Source organism: Mustelus asterias, chromosome 13 (assembly GCF_964213995.1).
Source record: "Mustelus asterias chromosome 13, sMusAst1.hap1.1, whole genome shotgun sequence".
NCBI classification, from domain to species: Eukaryota; Metazoa; Chordata; class Chondrichthyes; order Carcharhiniformes; family Triakidae; genus Mustelus; species Mustelus asterias.
Window position 1 is genome coordinate 73386500 of NC_135813.1, and position 18979 is coordinate 73405478.

Here is an 18979-nt window from a genome sequence, read left to right on the forward strand (position 1 = left end):
ATTTCCATCATAGACTTGTCGAGTCTGTGAGGCTTGGCCTGGTCCAGAATGATCGACGCCACCGTTGGTTCATGAGCGCCACTGCAGGCAGCTGAAATCGACAAGGATGACCCCTGCTGGTCGTTCGCGGTCGGTGCCGACCAACATGGCCGCTCCCATAGGTCGCACGTGGGTGATGGCGCCAAACTCAGCGACCCCTGGTGGTCACACATCTCCGACTCCGTCGACCGCAATGGCGTCGTCCTGGCCTCGCACGTGAATGAAACCCTCGACGATTTCGACGACGAAGAACCAGGCTCTGAGGAATCGCAGGCCGCACTGCTGTTCCGAGAAGCAGATTTAGATCGGCACACTTTCGAATAGTGCCCCTTCTTACCGCAGGCGGAGCACAACACAGCTTTAGCGGGACACCGTTGCCGAGTATGCTTCGCTCCCCCACAGAAGTAACACCGCGGGCCGCCCGGAGCTGCTGCCGTCGTCTGGCCCGAGTGTGAGCACGCTATTACGCAGAATTTCAAACCCGAGGGGCGAGGAGGGATTGGCGACTGCTCCTGCCACGTTGTCTCCACGTGGTCTTCAGGATACAATACTAGGCTTTTGGAGGCCGTCTCCAGCATCTCCCCTAGTTCTATTGCCTGGGTGAGGTCAAGGTTACCTTTCTCCAGTAGTTTGAGTCGGATGTACGATGATCCGACTCCCGCCACAAACGCATCTCGAGCGAGGTCGTTCATATTCTGCTCTGCCAACACTGCTTTGCAGTTACAGCCGCTGGCTCGCTGTAGGAGCTCGTTCGCGTATTCCTCCATCGTTTCGCCGGACTGCCGTCGTCGAGTGGCTAAGAGGTAACGAGCGTGTATTTCGTTGGGCGGTTTAATATAACGCTTCTTGAGAAGCCCGAGGGCCTTTGTGTAGTTGATGGCCGCACGGATCGCGAGGTAGACGGTGTCGCTTACCCTCGCATGGAGGACCCGGAGTCTGTCATCATCTGTGGTGACCGCTGCGGAGGCTGCCAGGTAGTCCTCAAAACATTTCAACCAGTGGTCGAAGGTGTTAGAGGCACCCATCGCACGTGGATCTAGTGTAAGGCGTTCAGGCTTCAGTATCTGCTCCATACTCTTTTTTTTTTCTTCGATGAGAGTTTACTTACAGCAAATAAAATTGATGCGCGTTATCACACACGAGGCTTGATGCTCAGGAAATAAAGGCTTTTATTTGCTGTAACAAGGCAGCTACTAATTATATACACGATCCCAGACTGAGGGGTCCCAGACAGAGCAGAGACCTTTATACCTCTCCCAGGAGGCGGCGCCCGACTGGGATGTACCACAATAACTATAATACAAGGTGTAACAGCCCAACCCTAACCCCAACAGCAACAAGTAGAACAACCCATCCCTAATCCCAACAGCAACATATATACATACTTGTAGTACTGGCCAGACCCTGGCTCAGTACTATCTAGTGGGAACCAACGATGGTTCACCACATGGCTAGATCATCATTTATTGTCCATCCCTAGATGCTTTTGAGAAGATAGCGGTGAGCTGCCTTCTTGAACCGCTGCAGTCCTAAGGTGCGGGCACTTCCATAGTTCTGGTAAAGAAGGAGTTCCAGGATTTTGATCCAGTGACAGTTAGAGAATGGCGATATATTTCTACATCAGGAGAGCTAGTGATTTGGAGGAGAACTTCCAGGTGGTGATGTTCACAGGTATCTTGTCCTTCTAAATGGCAATGTTCGGGGGATTGGAAGGAGCTGCCTAAGGAGCCTTGGCGAGTTCCTGCAGTGCATCTTGTAGATGGGACTCACTGCTGCCACTGTTCATCCGTGGTGGAGGGATGAATGTTTGTGGAAGGGGAAGCAATCAAGTGGGAAGTTTTGTCCTGATGGTGTCGATTTTCTTGAGTGTTATAAGAGCTACACTCATTCAGGCAAGTGAAGAGAATTCCATCACATTCCTGATTTGTGCCTTGTAGATGGTGGACAGGCTTTGAGGAGTCAGGAGGTGAATTACTCCCTGCAAGATTCCTAGACTTTGATCTGCTCTGGTAGCCACAGTATTTTTGTGGCTAGTCCAGTTCAGCTTCTGATCAATCGTAACCCCTAGGTTATAGTGGGGGATTCAGCGATGGTAGTGCCATTGAATGTCAAGGTTAATGAAACTGAAGAGCTCTAGCTATGGCCAAGTAAAAGGCACATCTGAGAGTGTGCTCTTATTGGCCAACAAGTGATTTCCAACATCCGGGCGGCACAATGGCACAGTGGTTAGCACTGCTGCCTCACAGCGCCAGGGACCCGGGATCAATTCTGGCCTCGGGTCACTGTCTATGTGGAGTTTGCACATTCTCCTCGTGTCTGCATGGGTTTCCTCCGGGTGCTCCGGTTTCCTCCCACAGCCCAAAGATGTGCTGGTTAGGTTGAGTGGCCATGCTAAATTCGCCCTAGTGTCAGGGGATTAGCAGGGTAAATATGTGGGGTTACGTGAATAGGGCCTGGGTGGGATTGTGGTCGGTGTAGACTCAATGGATCACATGGCCTCCTTCTGCACTGTAGGGATTCTATGATCCCTGGAAGTCAGTTCAGCTGTACTACACTTCACTTGAGTTGAGTTGCATTTCCCTGCTGCCAGCTTTAACCATGGCATGGGAGCAGCTCTACCTTGGATCTCTGATGAGGAACTAGAGAAGCAGCAACACCAACACCAGCGGTTTACTTCCCATGCACATGTCCCTCTGCTGGACTGAGGATCTGGACCCTGAGAGCCAGCTTGAAGGAGGCGAGATCCCCAAAACATGGAAAAGGAGCAACTTTCTTGAAATGTCTGAGCACATTGTTTCAGGAGGTTCAGGCTTTTACTGTAATTGGAGTACCTGGTGGCATGGTGGCACAGTGGTTAACACTGCTTCCTCACAGCGCCAGGGATCTGGGTTTGATTCCCAGCTTGGGTCACTGTCTGTGTGGAGTCTCCACATTCTCCCCGTGTCTGCGTGGGTTTCCCCCCATAGTCCAAAAGACATGCTGGTTAGGTGCATTGGCCATGCTAAATTCTCCCTCAGTGTACCCGTACAGGCGCCGGAGTGAGGCGACTAGGGGATTTTCACAACAACTTAATTGCAGTGTTACTGTAAGCCTCCTTGTGGTAATAATATGTAAACTTTATATATTCCTATTCCCATGTCCTCTGCTGCTCATGCAATTTTCAATAATTTGCCTTCAATTCTATGATCTTCAACTTTAGGTAACATTTTCTTCCAAGCAACATTATCATATACCATTGGGAAGTTAATATAAATAATATTAATAGATGTTGCCCTGTCCACTACTTGAGTCTGCTCTTCAGATAATTCAATCTGGATAGTCAAGCATGACCGACCATTACAAATGCATGCTGGCTCTCTCTGATCTCTCTGATCAACTGGAAAGTCACTCTATCCTGAATTATACGCTACTTCATTACCTAGATTAACTGCTCCATAATTCTCTGGTTTCTTCCTCATGTATCTTAAATATTGGACTGTATGCGCAATTTTCCAATCTAAAGGGATGGCTACCGAATCAAAAGAACTTTGAAAGATTATAAATGATGGCGCTTGCAATGTTCCCACCTTCTTTCTTCAAACCTGGAATGCAAACTATCTAGTCCTAAGGATTTGTCATCCCTTAGTGTCATTATTTACTTCATTACTGTCATTTTGTTGAGTTTCTATCTCTGATTCAATATCAGTTTCCTTGTGATGTAAGTGCTGGTGCAAAGTAATTACTCAGCGTGTTTGCCATTCCCTTATTTTCATTTAGAATATCACCCTTAACAGTTTTCAAGGGGTCCACATTTCTCTTAACCCTCTTGTCTTACTAAAATAATTGTAATTTCTTTGTGTTGATTTTTGATATTCCTCGCAAGTTTCCTTTCCTGCTGTTCTGTAACTCTTATAATTTACTTTGTCCTATTTGTTGTTCCTTGGATCTCTCCCAGCCAGTTGCCAGGATTTGTAACAAAGACAGTGGATGCTGGAAAAACTCAGCAGGCCTGGCAGCATCTGTAGGGAGAGAAAACAGAGTTAACGTTTCGAGTCCGCACGACTCTTTTTCAGAACTAAAGTGAGGGAAAAATGTGATTCATAAGGAGGTGGAACAGTGATTAGTGGGAGCTGGGAGAGATTGCAAAAAAGATGGAGTGAAACATATGAACAAGTGACTGATGCCAGGATTTGTACTAGCCTATGTATTTTCTTTTAGTTTTATGTTGTCCATTAGCCCTTTATGTTGTCCAGGGGGCTCTTTTCTTTTTGGCAAGTTGAATCCTTGTCTCTGAGGTCTGGCCGGATATCACATGGAATTCTTTCTTGAACACCTACCATTGATCTTTAGAAATCATAGAAATCATAGAAACCCTACAGTACAGAAAGAGGCCATTCGGCCCATCGAGTCTGCACCGACCACAATTCCACCCAGGCCCTACCCCCATATCTCTACATATTTACCCACGAATCCCTCTAACCTACGCATCTCAGGACACTAAGGGGCAATTTTTAGCATGGCCAATCAACCTAACCTGCACATCTTTGGACTGTGGGAGGAAACCGGAGCACCCGGAGGAAACCCATGCAGACACGAGGAGAATGTGCAAACTCCACACAGACAGTGACCCAAGCCGGGAATCGAACCCAGGTCCCTGGAGCTGTGAAGCAGCAGTGCTAACCACTGTGCTACCATGCCGCCCCATGGTAGCACAGTTTAGCATTTTATTAATTGACAGATTTGCCCAGCTTACTGTGGACAGTTTCTGTTGCATCTCATTGAAGTCAGCCTTACATAGATTTGGAACTGTATTACTTATTTTCCCTTTCAAACACTCCATAGAATTCTGACGAAGGGTCATCGAGACTCAAAACATTAACTCTGTTTTCCCTCCCCAAAGATGCTATCAGACCCGCTGAGATTTTCCAGCATTTTCTGTTTTTGTTTCAGATTCCAGTGTCTGCAGAAATTTGCTTTTAACTACATGGAACTCTGTCATTTTATGGTGGCTAATGATAAACATTCATATGCACTTAGGCTATTTAAAGTTTATTTATTAGTGTCACAAGTAGGCTCACATTTACACTGCAATTAAGTGACTGTGAAAATCCCTTAGTCGCCACACTCTGGAGCCTGTTCAGATACACTCAGGGAGAATTTAGCATGGCCAATGCAGCTAACCTGCAAGTCTTTCGGACTGCGGGAGGAAACCGGAGCACCCGAAGGAAACCCGAGCAGACACGGGGAGAAGAACAAAGAACAATACAGCACAGGAACAGGCCCTTCGACCCTCCAAGCCCGCGCCGCTCATGTGCCCAACTAGACCATTCGTTTGTATCCCTCTATTCCCAGTTTGTTCATGTGGCTATCTAGATAAGTCTTAAATGATCCCAGCGTGTCCGCCTCAATCACCTTGCTTGGGAGTGCATTCCAGGCCTCCACCACCCTCTGTGTAAAATACGTCCCCCTGACACCTGTGTTGAACCTTGCCTCCCTCACCTTGAACCTGTGACCCCTTGTGTTCGTCACCTCCGACCTGGGAAAAAGCTTCCCACTGTTCACCCTATCTATGCCCTTCATAATTTTATACACCTCTATTAGGTCGCCCCTCATCCTCCGTCTTTCCAGGGAGAATATCCCCAGTTTCCCCAATCTCTCCTCATAGCTAAGACCCTCCATCCCAGGCAACATCCTGGTAAACCTTTTCTGTACTCTCTCCAAAGCCTCCACGTCCTTCTGGTAGTGTGGCAACCAGAACTGGACGCAGTATTCCAAATGTGGCCTAACCAACGTTCTATACAGCCGCAACATCATATGCCAACTTTTATATTTTATGCCCCGTCCAATAAAGGCAAGCATGCCATATGCCTTCTTCACCACCCTCTCCACCTGTGCTGCCATCTTTAAGGATCTGTGGACTTGTACACCCAGGTCCCTCTGTGTGTTTATACTCCTGATGGTTCTGCCATTTATTGTGTAGCTCCCCCTTACATTAGATCTACCGAAATGCATCACTTCGCATTTATCTGGATTAAATTCCATCTGCCATTTCTCCGCCCAATGTTCCAGCCTATCTATATCCTATAGATATATCCTATAGAGGACGTGCAGACTCCACACAGACAGTGACACAAGCCCAGAAATCGAACCCGGGTCCCTGGCGCTGAGAGGCTGTTAGACTAAATCTGGCTTATTGATAGAGCAGCACCCTGTCCCTTTGTTGGTTTCAAAGGCAGATTTCTTCCGAAAACTATCTTGAAAACAATGCAGAACTTCGCCCACACTCTCCCTTCACCAGACAGTCTGCGCTTCTTGCAGCAGAGCAGCAGTGTACCGTTTTGAAGTGCAACTTGCGCAGTGAAGGGTGCGGTCCCTTGCCGCTTGCCGTAGTGCCGGTCGCACGGGCTTGTGGGAGTGGGTGGCAGGGGGAGAGGAGTGGGCATGCGCCGCTGGGGCCTGGCTGGCTCGCGGAGGCTGTGACCGTTACAGAGAGCGCGAGGAGCGGGCGGCGCGAGGATCCAGGGCGCAGCGCCATGTCCCGGCTCATTGTGAAGAACCTGCCGAGCGGGGTGAGACTGAGCCCCGGCCGCGTGTCCTCACCATTTATAATCAAACTCACACTTAACCGATCGCAGCGTGTGTGTCTCTGCCTGCGTGTGTATGCATTTATCTGTCTGTATGCACGTGTGTGTGTGTGTGCTCTTGTTCGTCCAGTGCTGCCACAACTTCATCTTAACCCGGCAATGTGGGCAGCCCAAAGGACAACTTGTGGGTGACCCATCCAGCTCAGATATCCGCAACTTGCTCAGTGGGTCATTACCAGCCCACATTTTGCTGTTAAACACGCTGCTGCACTTATTCAACCTAATTTTACCTGCATTTTCTAACATTGAATTTTTTTCAGAGCTGTTGCTCAACATCTAAACACAGCTGCTTTCTCAGGGTTGAAACTTTTGAAGGCAGGATCCCTTTGATAATGGAATGGACAGGAATAAAAGCTCCTGTCAGACTAGTAGGGTGGCACAGTGGTTAGCACTGATGCCTCACAGCGCCAGGGATCTGGGTTCGATTTCCAGCTTGGGTCACTGTTTGCGCAGAGTCTGCACGTTCTCCCCGTGTCTGCGTGGATTTCCTCCGGGTGCTCAGGTTTCCTGAAAGACGAGCTGGTTAGGTGCGTTGGCTAAATTCTCCCCCAGTGTACCCGAACAGGCGCCAGAGAGTGTTTTCACAGTAACTTCATTGCGGTGTTAATGTAAGCCTATTTGCGACACTAATAAATAAACTTTAATATAAATATCCAAATGTTATCTGTAATCTGGATGAACAGAATAATGTCTGAGATTGTTGTCCAGCAAGATATGTTGCCTATTTAATCAAAGCAAAAACTGCGGATGCTGGAAATATAAAATAAAAACAGAAAATGCTGGAAAAACACAGCAGGCCTGGCAGCATCTGTGGCGAGAAACAGAGTTAACATTTTGAGAACTGCAGAAGCGTCACTTAGCTCGTAACGTTAACCCTGTTTCTCTCCACAGACACTGCCAGACCTGCTGCGTTTATCCAGCATTTTCTGTTTTCATTTCATGTTGCTGATTTAAGTGCTGTGTCTGATTTCTGTGTGAAATAATCTCTGGTTGGAGTATCAGTATGCAAAGGTGTGTCTTAATTTTATCTCTGGTTGTTGATGTGTAAATTATTCATTTCCCAGATGAAAGATGAACGTTTTAGATCTCTATTTGGTGCCTTTGGAACATTAACAGATTGCACTTTGAAGTTCACAAAGGATGGAAAATTTCGAAAATTTGGATTTGTTGGCTTCAAAACAGAAGAGGAAACACAAGCTGCTTTACAACACTTCAATAAGAGCTACATAGACACTTCCAGAATTGCTGTAAGTTTTGTGCAGAATTCATTTATTTTAAAGCATATATTCTTTCACAAAAGTGACTATTATCTCTGCCAGACCTGCTGTGTTTATCCAGCATTTTCTGTTTTCATTTCATGTTGCTGGTTGTGGGGCGGCACGGTAGCACAGTGGTTAGCACTGCTGCTTCACAGCTCCAGGGTCCCGGGTTCGATTCCCGGCTTGGGTCACTGTCTGTGTGGAGTTTGCACATTCTCCTCGTGTCTGCGTGGGTTTCCTCCGGGTGCTCCGGTTTCCTCCCACAGTCCAAAGATGTGCGGGTTAGGTTGATTAGCCAGGTTTAAAAAAATTGCCCCTTAGAGTCCTGGGATGCATAGGTTAGAGGGATTAGCGGGTAAAATATGTGGGGGTAGGGCCTGGGTGGGATTGTGGTCGGTGCAGACTCGATGGGCCGAATGGCCTCCTTCTGCACTGTAGGGTTTCTATGATTCTATGATTAGTTGCCATAATGTTGCTGGTTTGACATCTTTAAGATCTCTCAATTCCTTGATGAAGGTGTTTATTATGCAATGTGCTCGGTACGCGTACACCTGTGGAAATGGATATTCACAAATTAGTACAAATCATATATGATGCAATCCTGATGAATAGGAGCAAAGTGACAACAGATCACAACATTTGACCCATCCCCTCGGTCACTCTTTCCTCTCTCCAACTTCTCCTTGACTTCATTTTTCTCCCCACCAGCCTCTGCATTCAAAGGATCATTCTTCACTCTTTCCACCAACTCCAGTATACCACCACCAAATGTATCTTCCCCTCACCTTCCCGGCAGCATTTAATTGGGACTGTTACCTCTTTTACATCCTGGTCCATTCCTTCATTATTCCCAACACTTCATCCTCTTCCCACATAATCAGGTACAACACATGCCTCATTACCTCCTCCCTCCTCACCCAAGGGCCCAAGCATTCCTTGAGTGATTCACTTGCACTTTCAATTGCCTGTTGTATTTGTTGCTCGCAGTGCCACAGAGTCATAGAGGTTTACAGCATGGAAACAGGCTCTTCGGCTCAACTTGTCCATGCTGCCCTCTTTTTTTAAACCCCGAAGCTAGTCCCAATTGCCTGCATTTGGCCCATATCCCTCTATACCCATCTCTTCTACGTTGGAAAGACTAAGCGCAGATTGGGTGACCGCTTTGTGGGATATCTATGCTCAGTCAGCAAACATGATCCCCGACCTTCCTGTCGCTTGCTATTTCAATTCACCATCTTGCTCCTGTACCCACATTTCTGTTCTTGGCTTGCTGCAATATTCCAATTAAGCCAAATGCTGGAGGAATAGCATCTCATCTTCCTATTCTGCACCTTACAGTCTTTTGGACTTGCATTCAACAACTTTAGACCATGAACTCTGTTACCCATTTTGGTTACTTAAAAATCCAAACCTCAACCCCCACATGGCCACTCTAACTTGTCCTTATGCTTTGTTTTCAAAGAGTGCTGACCCTTGTTCTCCTATTAACACATGCTGCTATCTGACCTTTATGCCACTATTTAACACTATCATTAGCACTCCCTTGGTCTTATGTCCATTACATCTTTGTCACATCTCTCCTGAGGTTCCATCTACCCCTGACCTATCTTGCCTCACCTGCTCCACTCCTCTTCACAATCCATCACATTTTTACCTCTCTTCAGCTCAGATGAGTCATACTAACTTGAAGTATTAACTATTTCTCTCTCCACAGCTGCTGCCGGAATTGCTGAGTTTTTTCCAGCATTTTCTACTTTTATTTCAGATTTCCAGCATCTGCATTATTTTGCTTTTATTATATTGATAATTTTTGTGTTGATTCCCCCTTCATTTGTAAATAACATTCACACAACCACATGAAATAATGCAGCGCTGTGACAATGTTGCTACACTTTGTCCATAGATATGAAATGCTATCCTTTCACTGCTGTATGCTGGAAATTTCACTGTGTTTATCCACTCTGTTTACTAACAAACATAACGCTTGATATAAACAATGAAACACTTAACATGTAATTAATCATCACCGCAATTAATTTAGGACAAGCCTGTTAAACCCCTTTCCTGATGATCAGTAATAGGGCTTTGTAATTGTATTAATGTAGCTGCCTATCGCTGTAGTAATAATTAATTATTGCAGAGCAGCTTAATATCAATGCTATTAAATCAGCCAGTACAAGATATAAGTTTTAAATGTGACCCATAGTTGGAAAACGAGGACAGGTAACCCAAACTTTGATCAAAATCATAAAATTTTAAAGGCAGACAGAAGAGGTTCTAAAAGAAAGAGTCTCAGATTGTAGGATGAGACTGCTGGGGTCTGGGCGCCAAGGATCAGAGTTCAGAAGATTGAAGAAAGTTATGATTTTTTTTGAGTTTTATGTTCTATGTTCTATGTTCTATGATTAGAAGAGACAGTAGACTGAGGATCTGAAGGGAACAAAAGAGGGCAACAAAGATTTTGATAAAAATAAAATAACTGCAAATGTTGGAAATCTGATATAGAACAAAAAGTGCTGGAAAAACTCAGCAGGATTGGCAGCATCCAAAGAGAAACAGTTAACATTTCAGGTCGACGCACTTCCATCAGAATTGAAGAAAGATTGAAATGCAAGAGATTCTAAGCTAGTGGAAGGCAGGGAAGGGGTCTTGAAGAACCAAGGAGAAAGTCTGCAGTGGGATGCAGGTTGAAGGAGGTTAAATAACAAACACTTTCATAATACAACAGCCAAAGAGAATGATATTAGGGAGAGTAAAGAAACAAAAGTTCAGTCTGCAAGCACAACTTCAGGCTTCCAGTTGCTTGTCATTTAACTTTGCTTCCGTGCTGATCTTTCTGTCCATGGCCTTCCGCAATGTTTCAATGAAGCTCGTCAGAAGCTCGAAGAACAGCACCTCCTTTTCGACTTACAACCTTCTGGAGTCAACATTGAGTTCAGTAACTTTAGATAATAACCTCTGTTGTCATCTTGTTCTGTGTTTTTTTTTCCTTGCTAGATTGGTCTTCGCCTTGTTTCTTTTTCCCTTCGTGTTACAGTCAGATTTTTAAAAATGTAGTCATCCACGCCTCATTTGGATATTTGTTTCTTTGCTATATCCATTACCACTCTTTGGCTGCTGTATCATGAAATCTTGTTACTTAATCTTCTCTGGCCTCCACTGTATCAGAAACCTCCTTTATTCTTCTCGTCTCCTCCCATTTCCACTGCCTTAAAATTTCTGACATTTCTATCTTTCTTCAATTCTGATGGAAGGTCATCAACCTAAAACGTTAACTCTGTTTCTGTCCACAGGCTGTCTGCACTGCTAAGCTTTTCCAGCATTTTCTGTTCCTCCTGCAAAGATTTTGAAATCAGTGAGTTGAAGAGCAGGTAGCCATTGTAGATTAGCAAGGACAGGATGGATGATCATGATTTTTTGGAGTACAGGACATAGAAACAATTTACATAAGTTGAAGTATTTCCGGATGGGGCTCTGCGGTTGGGAAGAGAAACCATAGGAGATGTGTGGCTGTTTTGAGTAGATATGAGTGGAAAGAGAGGGGGGGAATTGTACAGAGGGATGGATGAGAACAAAGGCTTACAGCATGCTGCAGACATAATCATAAAGGATGTTATGAGTAACTTTGACCACTTGATCATACCCTGTAATTTGTTGCGTAAGAGAACTATTGGTATCTCTACTTATCATCACCTTAGTTGAGGTAATCTTTCAAAGATGCACTCTGCTTTGAGGTGCAGTAGAATTGGGAATGGTTGTGCATAGGATGGGAGGAGGGCGTAGTATTAGTGCCCCAAATCTCCAAGAGTTCTTATTTAACTCTTGTTCTCAGTGCCTGTTACTTGGTTTATTACAAAGAAAAAAGCTCTCTGGAAATCTGTGAAGCATCTTAGCTAGGGCTTCGCTGATCACTCAGCGAGATTACCTTTAACAATAACAAATCTGGCAAGGAATCCAGCAGAAATTGTTTTGCCATGCTCTGGCTACTTTCTACCATGTGGAATAGTTGAGGAGGATTGTATAAGTGCAGGGAAATATTACACATAGGTTTCCACATTGGCAACATTATTGGAAGGATGTGATTGCAGTGGAGGGGGTGCAGAGGAGACTTACCAGGATGCTGCCTGGGATGGAACATTTAAGTTATGAAGAGAGGTTGGATAGGCTTGGGTTGTTTTTGTTGGAGCAGAGTAGACTGAGGGACAATCTGATCACGGTATACAAGATTGAGAGAGATAGAGTGGATAAGCAGCAGCTATTCCCCTTAGTTGAAAGGTCAGTCATGATGGGACATAGGTTCAATGTGAGGGGCAGGAGGTTTAGGGGGGAATGTGAGGAAAAACTTTTACCCAGAGAGTGGTGACGGTCTGGAATGCGCTGCCTGGGAGGGTGGTGGTGGATATTTAAAGAATCTTTTAAATATCCTTTAAAAGATATCTGGATGAGCACTTGGCATATAATAACATTCAGGGCTATGGGCAAAGTGCTGGCAGGTGGGATTAGGTGGGAGTTAAGGTGTTTCTAATGTGCCGGTGTGGACTCGATGGGCCGAAGGGCCTCGTCTGTGCTGTATGATTCTGTGATTCAGAGGAAGCCAATTTAAGTTGATCGGCAAAAGAACTAGAAGGGGCATGAGGAAAATCTTTTTACGCATCAAGTGGTTAGGATCTGGAATGCACCACCTGAGAGTATGGTGGAGGTATCTGAATTGTGGCTTTCAAAAGCAGATTAGGTAAGTACCTGAAGAAAAGTTACAGGCAGAGGTGGCAGAGTAGGAAAAGCAGAGTTAATCAAGCAATCAGCATGGAAACAAAGGGTTAGTGTCCTCCTGTGCTGTAATCATTCTCTGATTCTATAAAAGAAAACTATTTCCTTTAGAGTGTCCTCCATGAAAGTTGGAACATAAATTTATTGTAAAATATAAGAATGCATAAGTTCGTTAATGACTGAACAGTTTGGATATATCTGGTAAATCAGGCTGTCTATCTAGTTATCCACATGTGGTTAGTAGGGTGGGATATATTATATTTATGGAATCCGCTTTGGAACTGATGGAATTTTTCACACACCATTTGTAACTTCATTGGGAATGTAGTTTCTGCTAAAGTTTTAGACTTGTCAACGGGTGTGAAGACAATATTTTACTGCTGCAACTTTGAATAAACGCTGATGGCCTTAATGTGTATTATAGGTGGAGTTTTGTAAATCATTTGGGGATCCAGCTTTGTCCAGACCATGGAGCAAACACTCGCAGAAAAATCTGGCTGCGGAACTTCCTAAACAGGCAAAAGAAGAGAAATGTCAAGTGGAGCAAAATAAGGTAATTTTTTTTTTTGCAATTCCAATCCTCAGTGAAAATCAAAATGAGTACAAAATAAGCACAAGTGACTTAGAATTGAAATTATTGCTAAGTTTTTAATAAATATTTTGAAGGGTTTGAATTTTATTTAAAAATTGCGTTCTCAAGTACACAGTTGTTAATATTAAGGCATATTTGGTATATTACAGTTGAATTGGTGCCAATAAGAAATGGTATTTGAAATTAATTCAGTGAAATTAGTTCTGGATTTTCTGTAGATTTTTAATGCTCACACACACAAATTGAGCTGCAAGGCTGAAGAGTAGCCAATACTGCAACCTTGTACAAAGAAAGGAGTGGAAAATAATATCTAAATCATTATACCAAAACTGGTATGTAAAATTATAAACGGTAAAATTGACTGATGACACAAATGTAGATGGTTTGACAAACTGAGGAGTATTGTAAAAGAAATTTGTAGACGTTTGAATGATAATGAATGGATAGACAGTTGGCAGGTTTAAATCTGGATATGTGCAAGTAGTGCATTTTGGGGCAAGTATAAAAAAATTGGAGTATTCATTTAATGAAAAGGCACTGAAAGGTTTAAACACATAATATTTAAAAAAACTGTCCAGTGGCATTTTGGCTCCTTTAAATACAGACGGCCAGATTGTGCTGGATTGGTGCATCTCACTGCATGTTCCATTTCAATAGATCTTTGTCCAGAGTTCCTGGAATGTGAACTAATAGCGGTGTAAAGAGCAGAAAGGCATCGAGGATCTTGGTGAATAACTAGACCACCTGTTTATCTCAAACGTTGAGATTTAGGATTGAGAAATAAACAGGAAGAACTGAGGAGGACGATGAATTAAAATGGGTAAATTTCATTTTGAACTCGGGTATGGAAAGAGAAATAAAGAGACGGAAAAGAAAGATATGACTGAGTGAAAGATAAAGGAAAAGTAATTTTTAAAAAAAGTCTTCTTGAACAATACACAACCTGACAGACTGAGACTCCATACTTACTGCCTGGGCAAGAAAGGTTGATTGGCAGCCATTAACAATTTGTTAACAGGGTACTTGTGCTTTTAATTGCGAGAATTAGCTTTCTGTGGCAAGGCTTTTTTATATTCTTCCATAAAATTTGGCTGTTGCTAGCTAGGCCAATTTCTAATTGCCCTTGAGAAGATGATGGTGAGCCGCTGCCATCTTAAACTGCTACAGATTAGTGAGTGATTAATGTGTAACTATGGCTATTTCTTAAATTGCAGCAATGTTAAGTGTTCGAGGTCAATTTCACAAAGCTAACGACAGAGCAGCACATTTCACCCAGCAACTTGTGATTCACACTTTAAGTGGTACCTTTTTCTTGTTTCAAGTTCTATCCGATTTGCACATTAATAACAAGAACGTGTCGTTCACACACTGCTATTCTTTCATCAAAACCTGGCCAAGATTCAGTACAGATGTAAAGATGTACTGATGAATTTAAGCAAAGCATTAGTTAGGCAACAGAATTTTGTGTTCAGTTTTGGGAATCCAACTCTAGAATGTCATTCAAACCATTGAGAGCAAACAGCCTAAATTTATCAGGATGATGTCAGTGATTTGATAATTATCATTATAAGAGAAGACTTGAGATAATGTGACAATTTAATAGACATTTTTAAATACTGAGTTTGGATTGAATGAATCAGGAGATATAAGCATCGAACTTCCGATCTCTCTGGGGCGTTGTATCTGAGAGGAACTCAGAAGATGCTATGGGGCGTCCGTCCCCAGAGACTGCATGGCATTGCCCAGGAAGTTCACACCTCTATTGGGCAATATCCTGCACTGGAAACCATCCAATACTTCGGTTAAAACCACTTCCAACTCCTGGATAAGAATGCTAGTGGACCCCTCCCTGACCCATCCTTATCTTCTCGACTTCTCAAAGTATCTGGGATCTTTAAACTTGTCTAGTTTATAACAGCTAGTGTCTTAAAAAGGGGACATGGCTTCAGTTCTCCAGATGCTGCTGCCTTGCGCTTGAAGGTCTCCGGAGCTGCTACGTTGCACGTTTCTCACCAGGCCTGGGTCGGAAATGTGCAGCTCCTGACTAAGGTATGTAAAAAGTAAAAGTAAAAAATTGTCACTCCTTGCAAGTTCTGGCCCATAATTCCCTCTTGTTGAATCTGTGATAAGAGGGCATTAATTTAAAATGATTATAAGAAGAATGAGGAAAATTATTGGAAGATTTCAATGCATGGGGTAGTTGGAGCATGGCATATATTACCACCGGGGAGTGGTTGAAATAAACAGCATTGCATCTTCCAAAGGGAAAATCAGATATACGTTTGAAACAGGAAGATTATGGACTCCGATAGAGTCGTAGGATGAGGATGGACTTGTTTTAATAAAGAATTGGGAAAAACATAATGGGTCATATGGCCCAAATGGCCCCCTCCTGAATTGTAAGATTCTATGGTCCTTGAAATCTTCTATGATTAGATTTGTTATGAAATAGTTGTCTATTGTTGGGATCAGTGAAACATAAACTTTTAATTAAATACTCCTAGTCTACAAACTTATTTCAGAAATGAAGTATTTTCTGGGTACACTGGGCATGCACCTGATAGAATAAGCCATTCTAGCACATACATAGTTTTTGCATGTGATGACATTTTGAATTCTGTTTAAGAGCTTTAATAGTATCTAGTGGCAGAATCTGAGTCCTGCAATATTTAGAGGATAATCTTTTCAAGTCATGGCCTGTTTTAAAGACATGCCATATGATTTCAGAACCAATAAGATGAGGATTACCTCCTCATTTGCTTTTTGTAATCAGCTGAAAGGTACAATAAGGAAAAGTACACTTTACTTGCAAATTTGCCATTGCAGGATACAAAAAAGAAACCCGTCATTGAAAGCCTGGAACATGTGAGTAGGAATTTGAATTTGTGTTGGAATACATTGATTCTTGACCCCTGTTAACCCATAAACAACTTTTGTGCTGGAAATAATTCTTGGTTTCATCTTTTCCCAAATCTGAAGGAAGATGAGGAGTTTGAAGAATTTCTGGCTGTCCACCAGAGCCGTTCCAAAGCACCCACCTGGACTAATGATACCTTACCTGCAAAGAAAGAAGATACTCCAAAGGTGGTTGATTATCTGAACTTTGATTTGGAAGATTCTGAAGAACTGAGTGAGGAGGATGAGGAGGAGGACGAAGATATCAAAGGAACAAAAAGTGAATATATTAGCTTTGGTTGCATTGCCTTATTTATGTCCCCTTCTTATAAGTTTGTTTTATAGCACTTTCCCGTTCACATTCTAATGCAATCAAAGTTTTATATTTTTGTTCATACTCTGTAAATGCCAGAAATCGGGTATCTGCTTGAAGGGGACATATGAGTGGAAATGGATAAGTGATGATCAGGAAGCTTTTTTTTGCTGAATTAATTAAGCGGTCACTTTGTACCTAGAGTATCCGGACTTGATATGTGATTGCCCAAATAGTGATTTTCCCATTAAAGAAAGATATTGATTGGAAGATTAGCTTTTTTCCCTATTGGACGTAAGAGTCTTGGTCTAAGATTTGGATAATCCCTTACAGCAATAAAGTGGCACTGATCATGGTCTCGAAAGAAGTCACCTGCTGGTATTATATAAGCTTGGGGTGGGATTCTCTGAACTCTTTTGTGCCTGCCTGGCTGCAAGTGAGAACAGAGAACTTAGAGTTCCAGCCAAAACTCCATTCACTTTCAGCAACACGGAGAGTCCCAGCTGCGGATGAGGTTGGAGAATTTGACCTGTTTCTTAAGTATCTTTCTTTTTCCAGGCAAACAAAAACAAACAAAGAAAAATGTTGCATTGAAAAAAGAAGTATCTGATATGGATTACTTAAGATCAAAAGTAGTGAAGGCTGAAGGCAATTCTGAAAGTGGTGATGAATCTGCAGCTGATGAAGAAAATGAACTAAAGCCATCCACTGAGGGAAATATACTGTTACATACAGATTGTGAAAGTGGAGAAAAACAGCAAGATGGCAAACTGGAGAGATCAACACCAGTGTTGAAGAAGAAAAAAGAACTGGAGGTCTGCAACTTTTTTCATTGTGTTGTTAATATTTCTTAATGATGTCAAAATATTATTTTCCAGTGTAGCTTATTTTTGTTCAGGAACACTGACACGGTGTCCAACATCCTTGTTCCAAATTTGGATCGTGTCTAGTGTGTGTCAAAATATGATGCATTATTTAAAAAACTTCACCTCAGTATTTGCATAATTATAAATGTCTCAAAAAGTGAAGTGATTAGGTGAGTCTTAGATTTATTTAAATGTTTTACCTATGCATTTTAAAGAAATTTGTTACAAATTTTCCTCAATTTTAGATATTTATTAACGAACTAAAAATTCTGTATTATTTGGCTAACTTTAAACAGAGTAAATTTGCATTATATGTTTGATCCCAACTTCCAGACAAACGTGAAAAAATAAGGTGCGACATTATTAATAGCTTTATCACTGTTGACCCTGATACTTATTTCTTTTCAGAAACAAACCCACCAAAATGAACCTACAACCCTGTATACTTTGAAATTGCGAGGGGCCCCCTTCAGTGTGAAAGAGGTACCAATCATATATGATTTGTGTTTTCTACTACATTCCTGCTTAATTCCTCATGTGAGCAAATGCCTGCAGTGTTGAAAAAAGGCAGATAAAAATGTATGCAAATTTTGTTTCATGGCAGTGTTGATATATTTACAAATCATGTGAACAGATTTTTAATCTGATTAAAAGAAACAGCTTGCTGAAGCCTGTAATATTTACTGCTCACATATGAATAAAATATTTTTTATGACCTATTGAGCGTGGGAAAACACAGCCCTCATTCATTTTGATAAAATTTGGACATTTTAAATGTGAATTACCTGAAAATTAAAGCGAATCGCAGGCTATCGGTCCTGTATATACAAGGATTGAGTTTGTCTATACATTCATGTGATGTACTAATCTTTCTCCAGAAACAAGTAAGAGAATTCTTTGTCCCGACAAAACCTGTGGCTGTCCGAATTGTCAAAAATGCCAATGGCAATACAACAGGTTGGTAACCAATTCAAATTTACTTGTATAATATGTTTTGTTTTGGGGAGTAATGTTGCATTTTTAAAAATCAGTCTAACAAACCAGAAATACTCATTATTGAATTCCATTTTTGCATCATTGGAAATCTTCAATCTTTCTCTGTGTTTTTTGTGAAATGAAACCCAGCAATTATCTTGCACTTTAAATTAATTTATTGTATGATGGGAAAATGGCAAATTATTTTGTTTATTTTAGTATGCATCGTGGACTGTATGTTATGTCACGCTTAATAACAATTTTCTGTTGATCTCCAAAGAAATAACTTTCTTTCCATGAATTAAATTCACTGAATAGCATGGTGACTGAAATCCTACTTTACAGTAGTTGGGCATAAATAATTACTGAATTTTAGACTTGAATGATATTCCATTTGATGTAGAATTAAGGTTAAAATTGCAATCAGTTAAAGTTGCATATGTTTTTAGATTAAAGAACTGGAATATTCACTAGCCTTAATTGTCATTGCTTGTATATTTGCTAATTTTATGCATCATTAATGATCTGCCCATTGAACGTGTGCCTCTGTGTGCATGTGGAAATTTTAAGTATTTGCGTACGGATCAGAAACCCCAAGGTATATTACGAAGTCAGTTTAGACACCAACAGTTTGCTGTTTTGAGGATATG

General features: G+C 42.3%; 1 protein-coding gene across 2 annotated transcripts in view; it reads left to right on the forward strand.

Annotated features, from left to right (window-relative positions):
• The first annotated feature begins 6432 nt into the window (after positions 1–6432).
• rbm19 (RNA binding motif protein 19) overlaps positions 6433–18979 on the forward strand; it is a 238010-nt gene continuing 225463 nt past the window's right edge. For both annotated transcript variants that reach the window (XM_078227007.1, XM_078227006.1), the window contains exons 1-8: positions 6433–6587; positions 7727–7909; positions 13113–13241; positions 16107–16145; positions 16260–16455; positions 17047–17303; positions 17763–17837; positions 18233–18311. In XM_078227007.1, the coding sequence (XP_078083133.1) occupies positions 6552–6587; positions 7727–7909; positions 13113–13241; positions 16107–16145; positions 16260–16455; positions 17047–17303; positions 17763–17837; positions 18233–18311 (994 nt within the window). In that variant the 5' untranslated portion in view covers positions 6433–6551. The remainder of the gene's footprint in view (positions 6588–7726; positions 7910–13112; positions 13242–16106; positions 16146–16259; positions 16456–17046; positions 17304–17762; positions 17838–18232; positions 18312–18979) is intronic.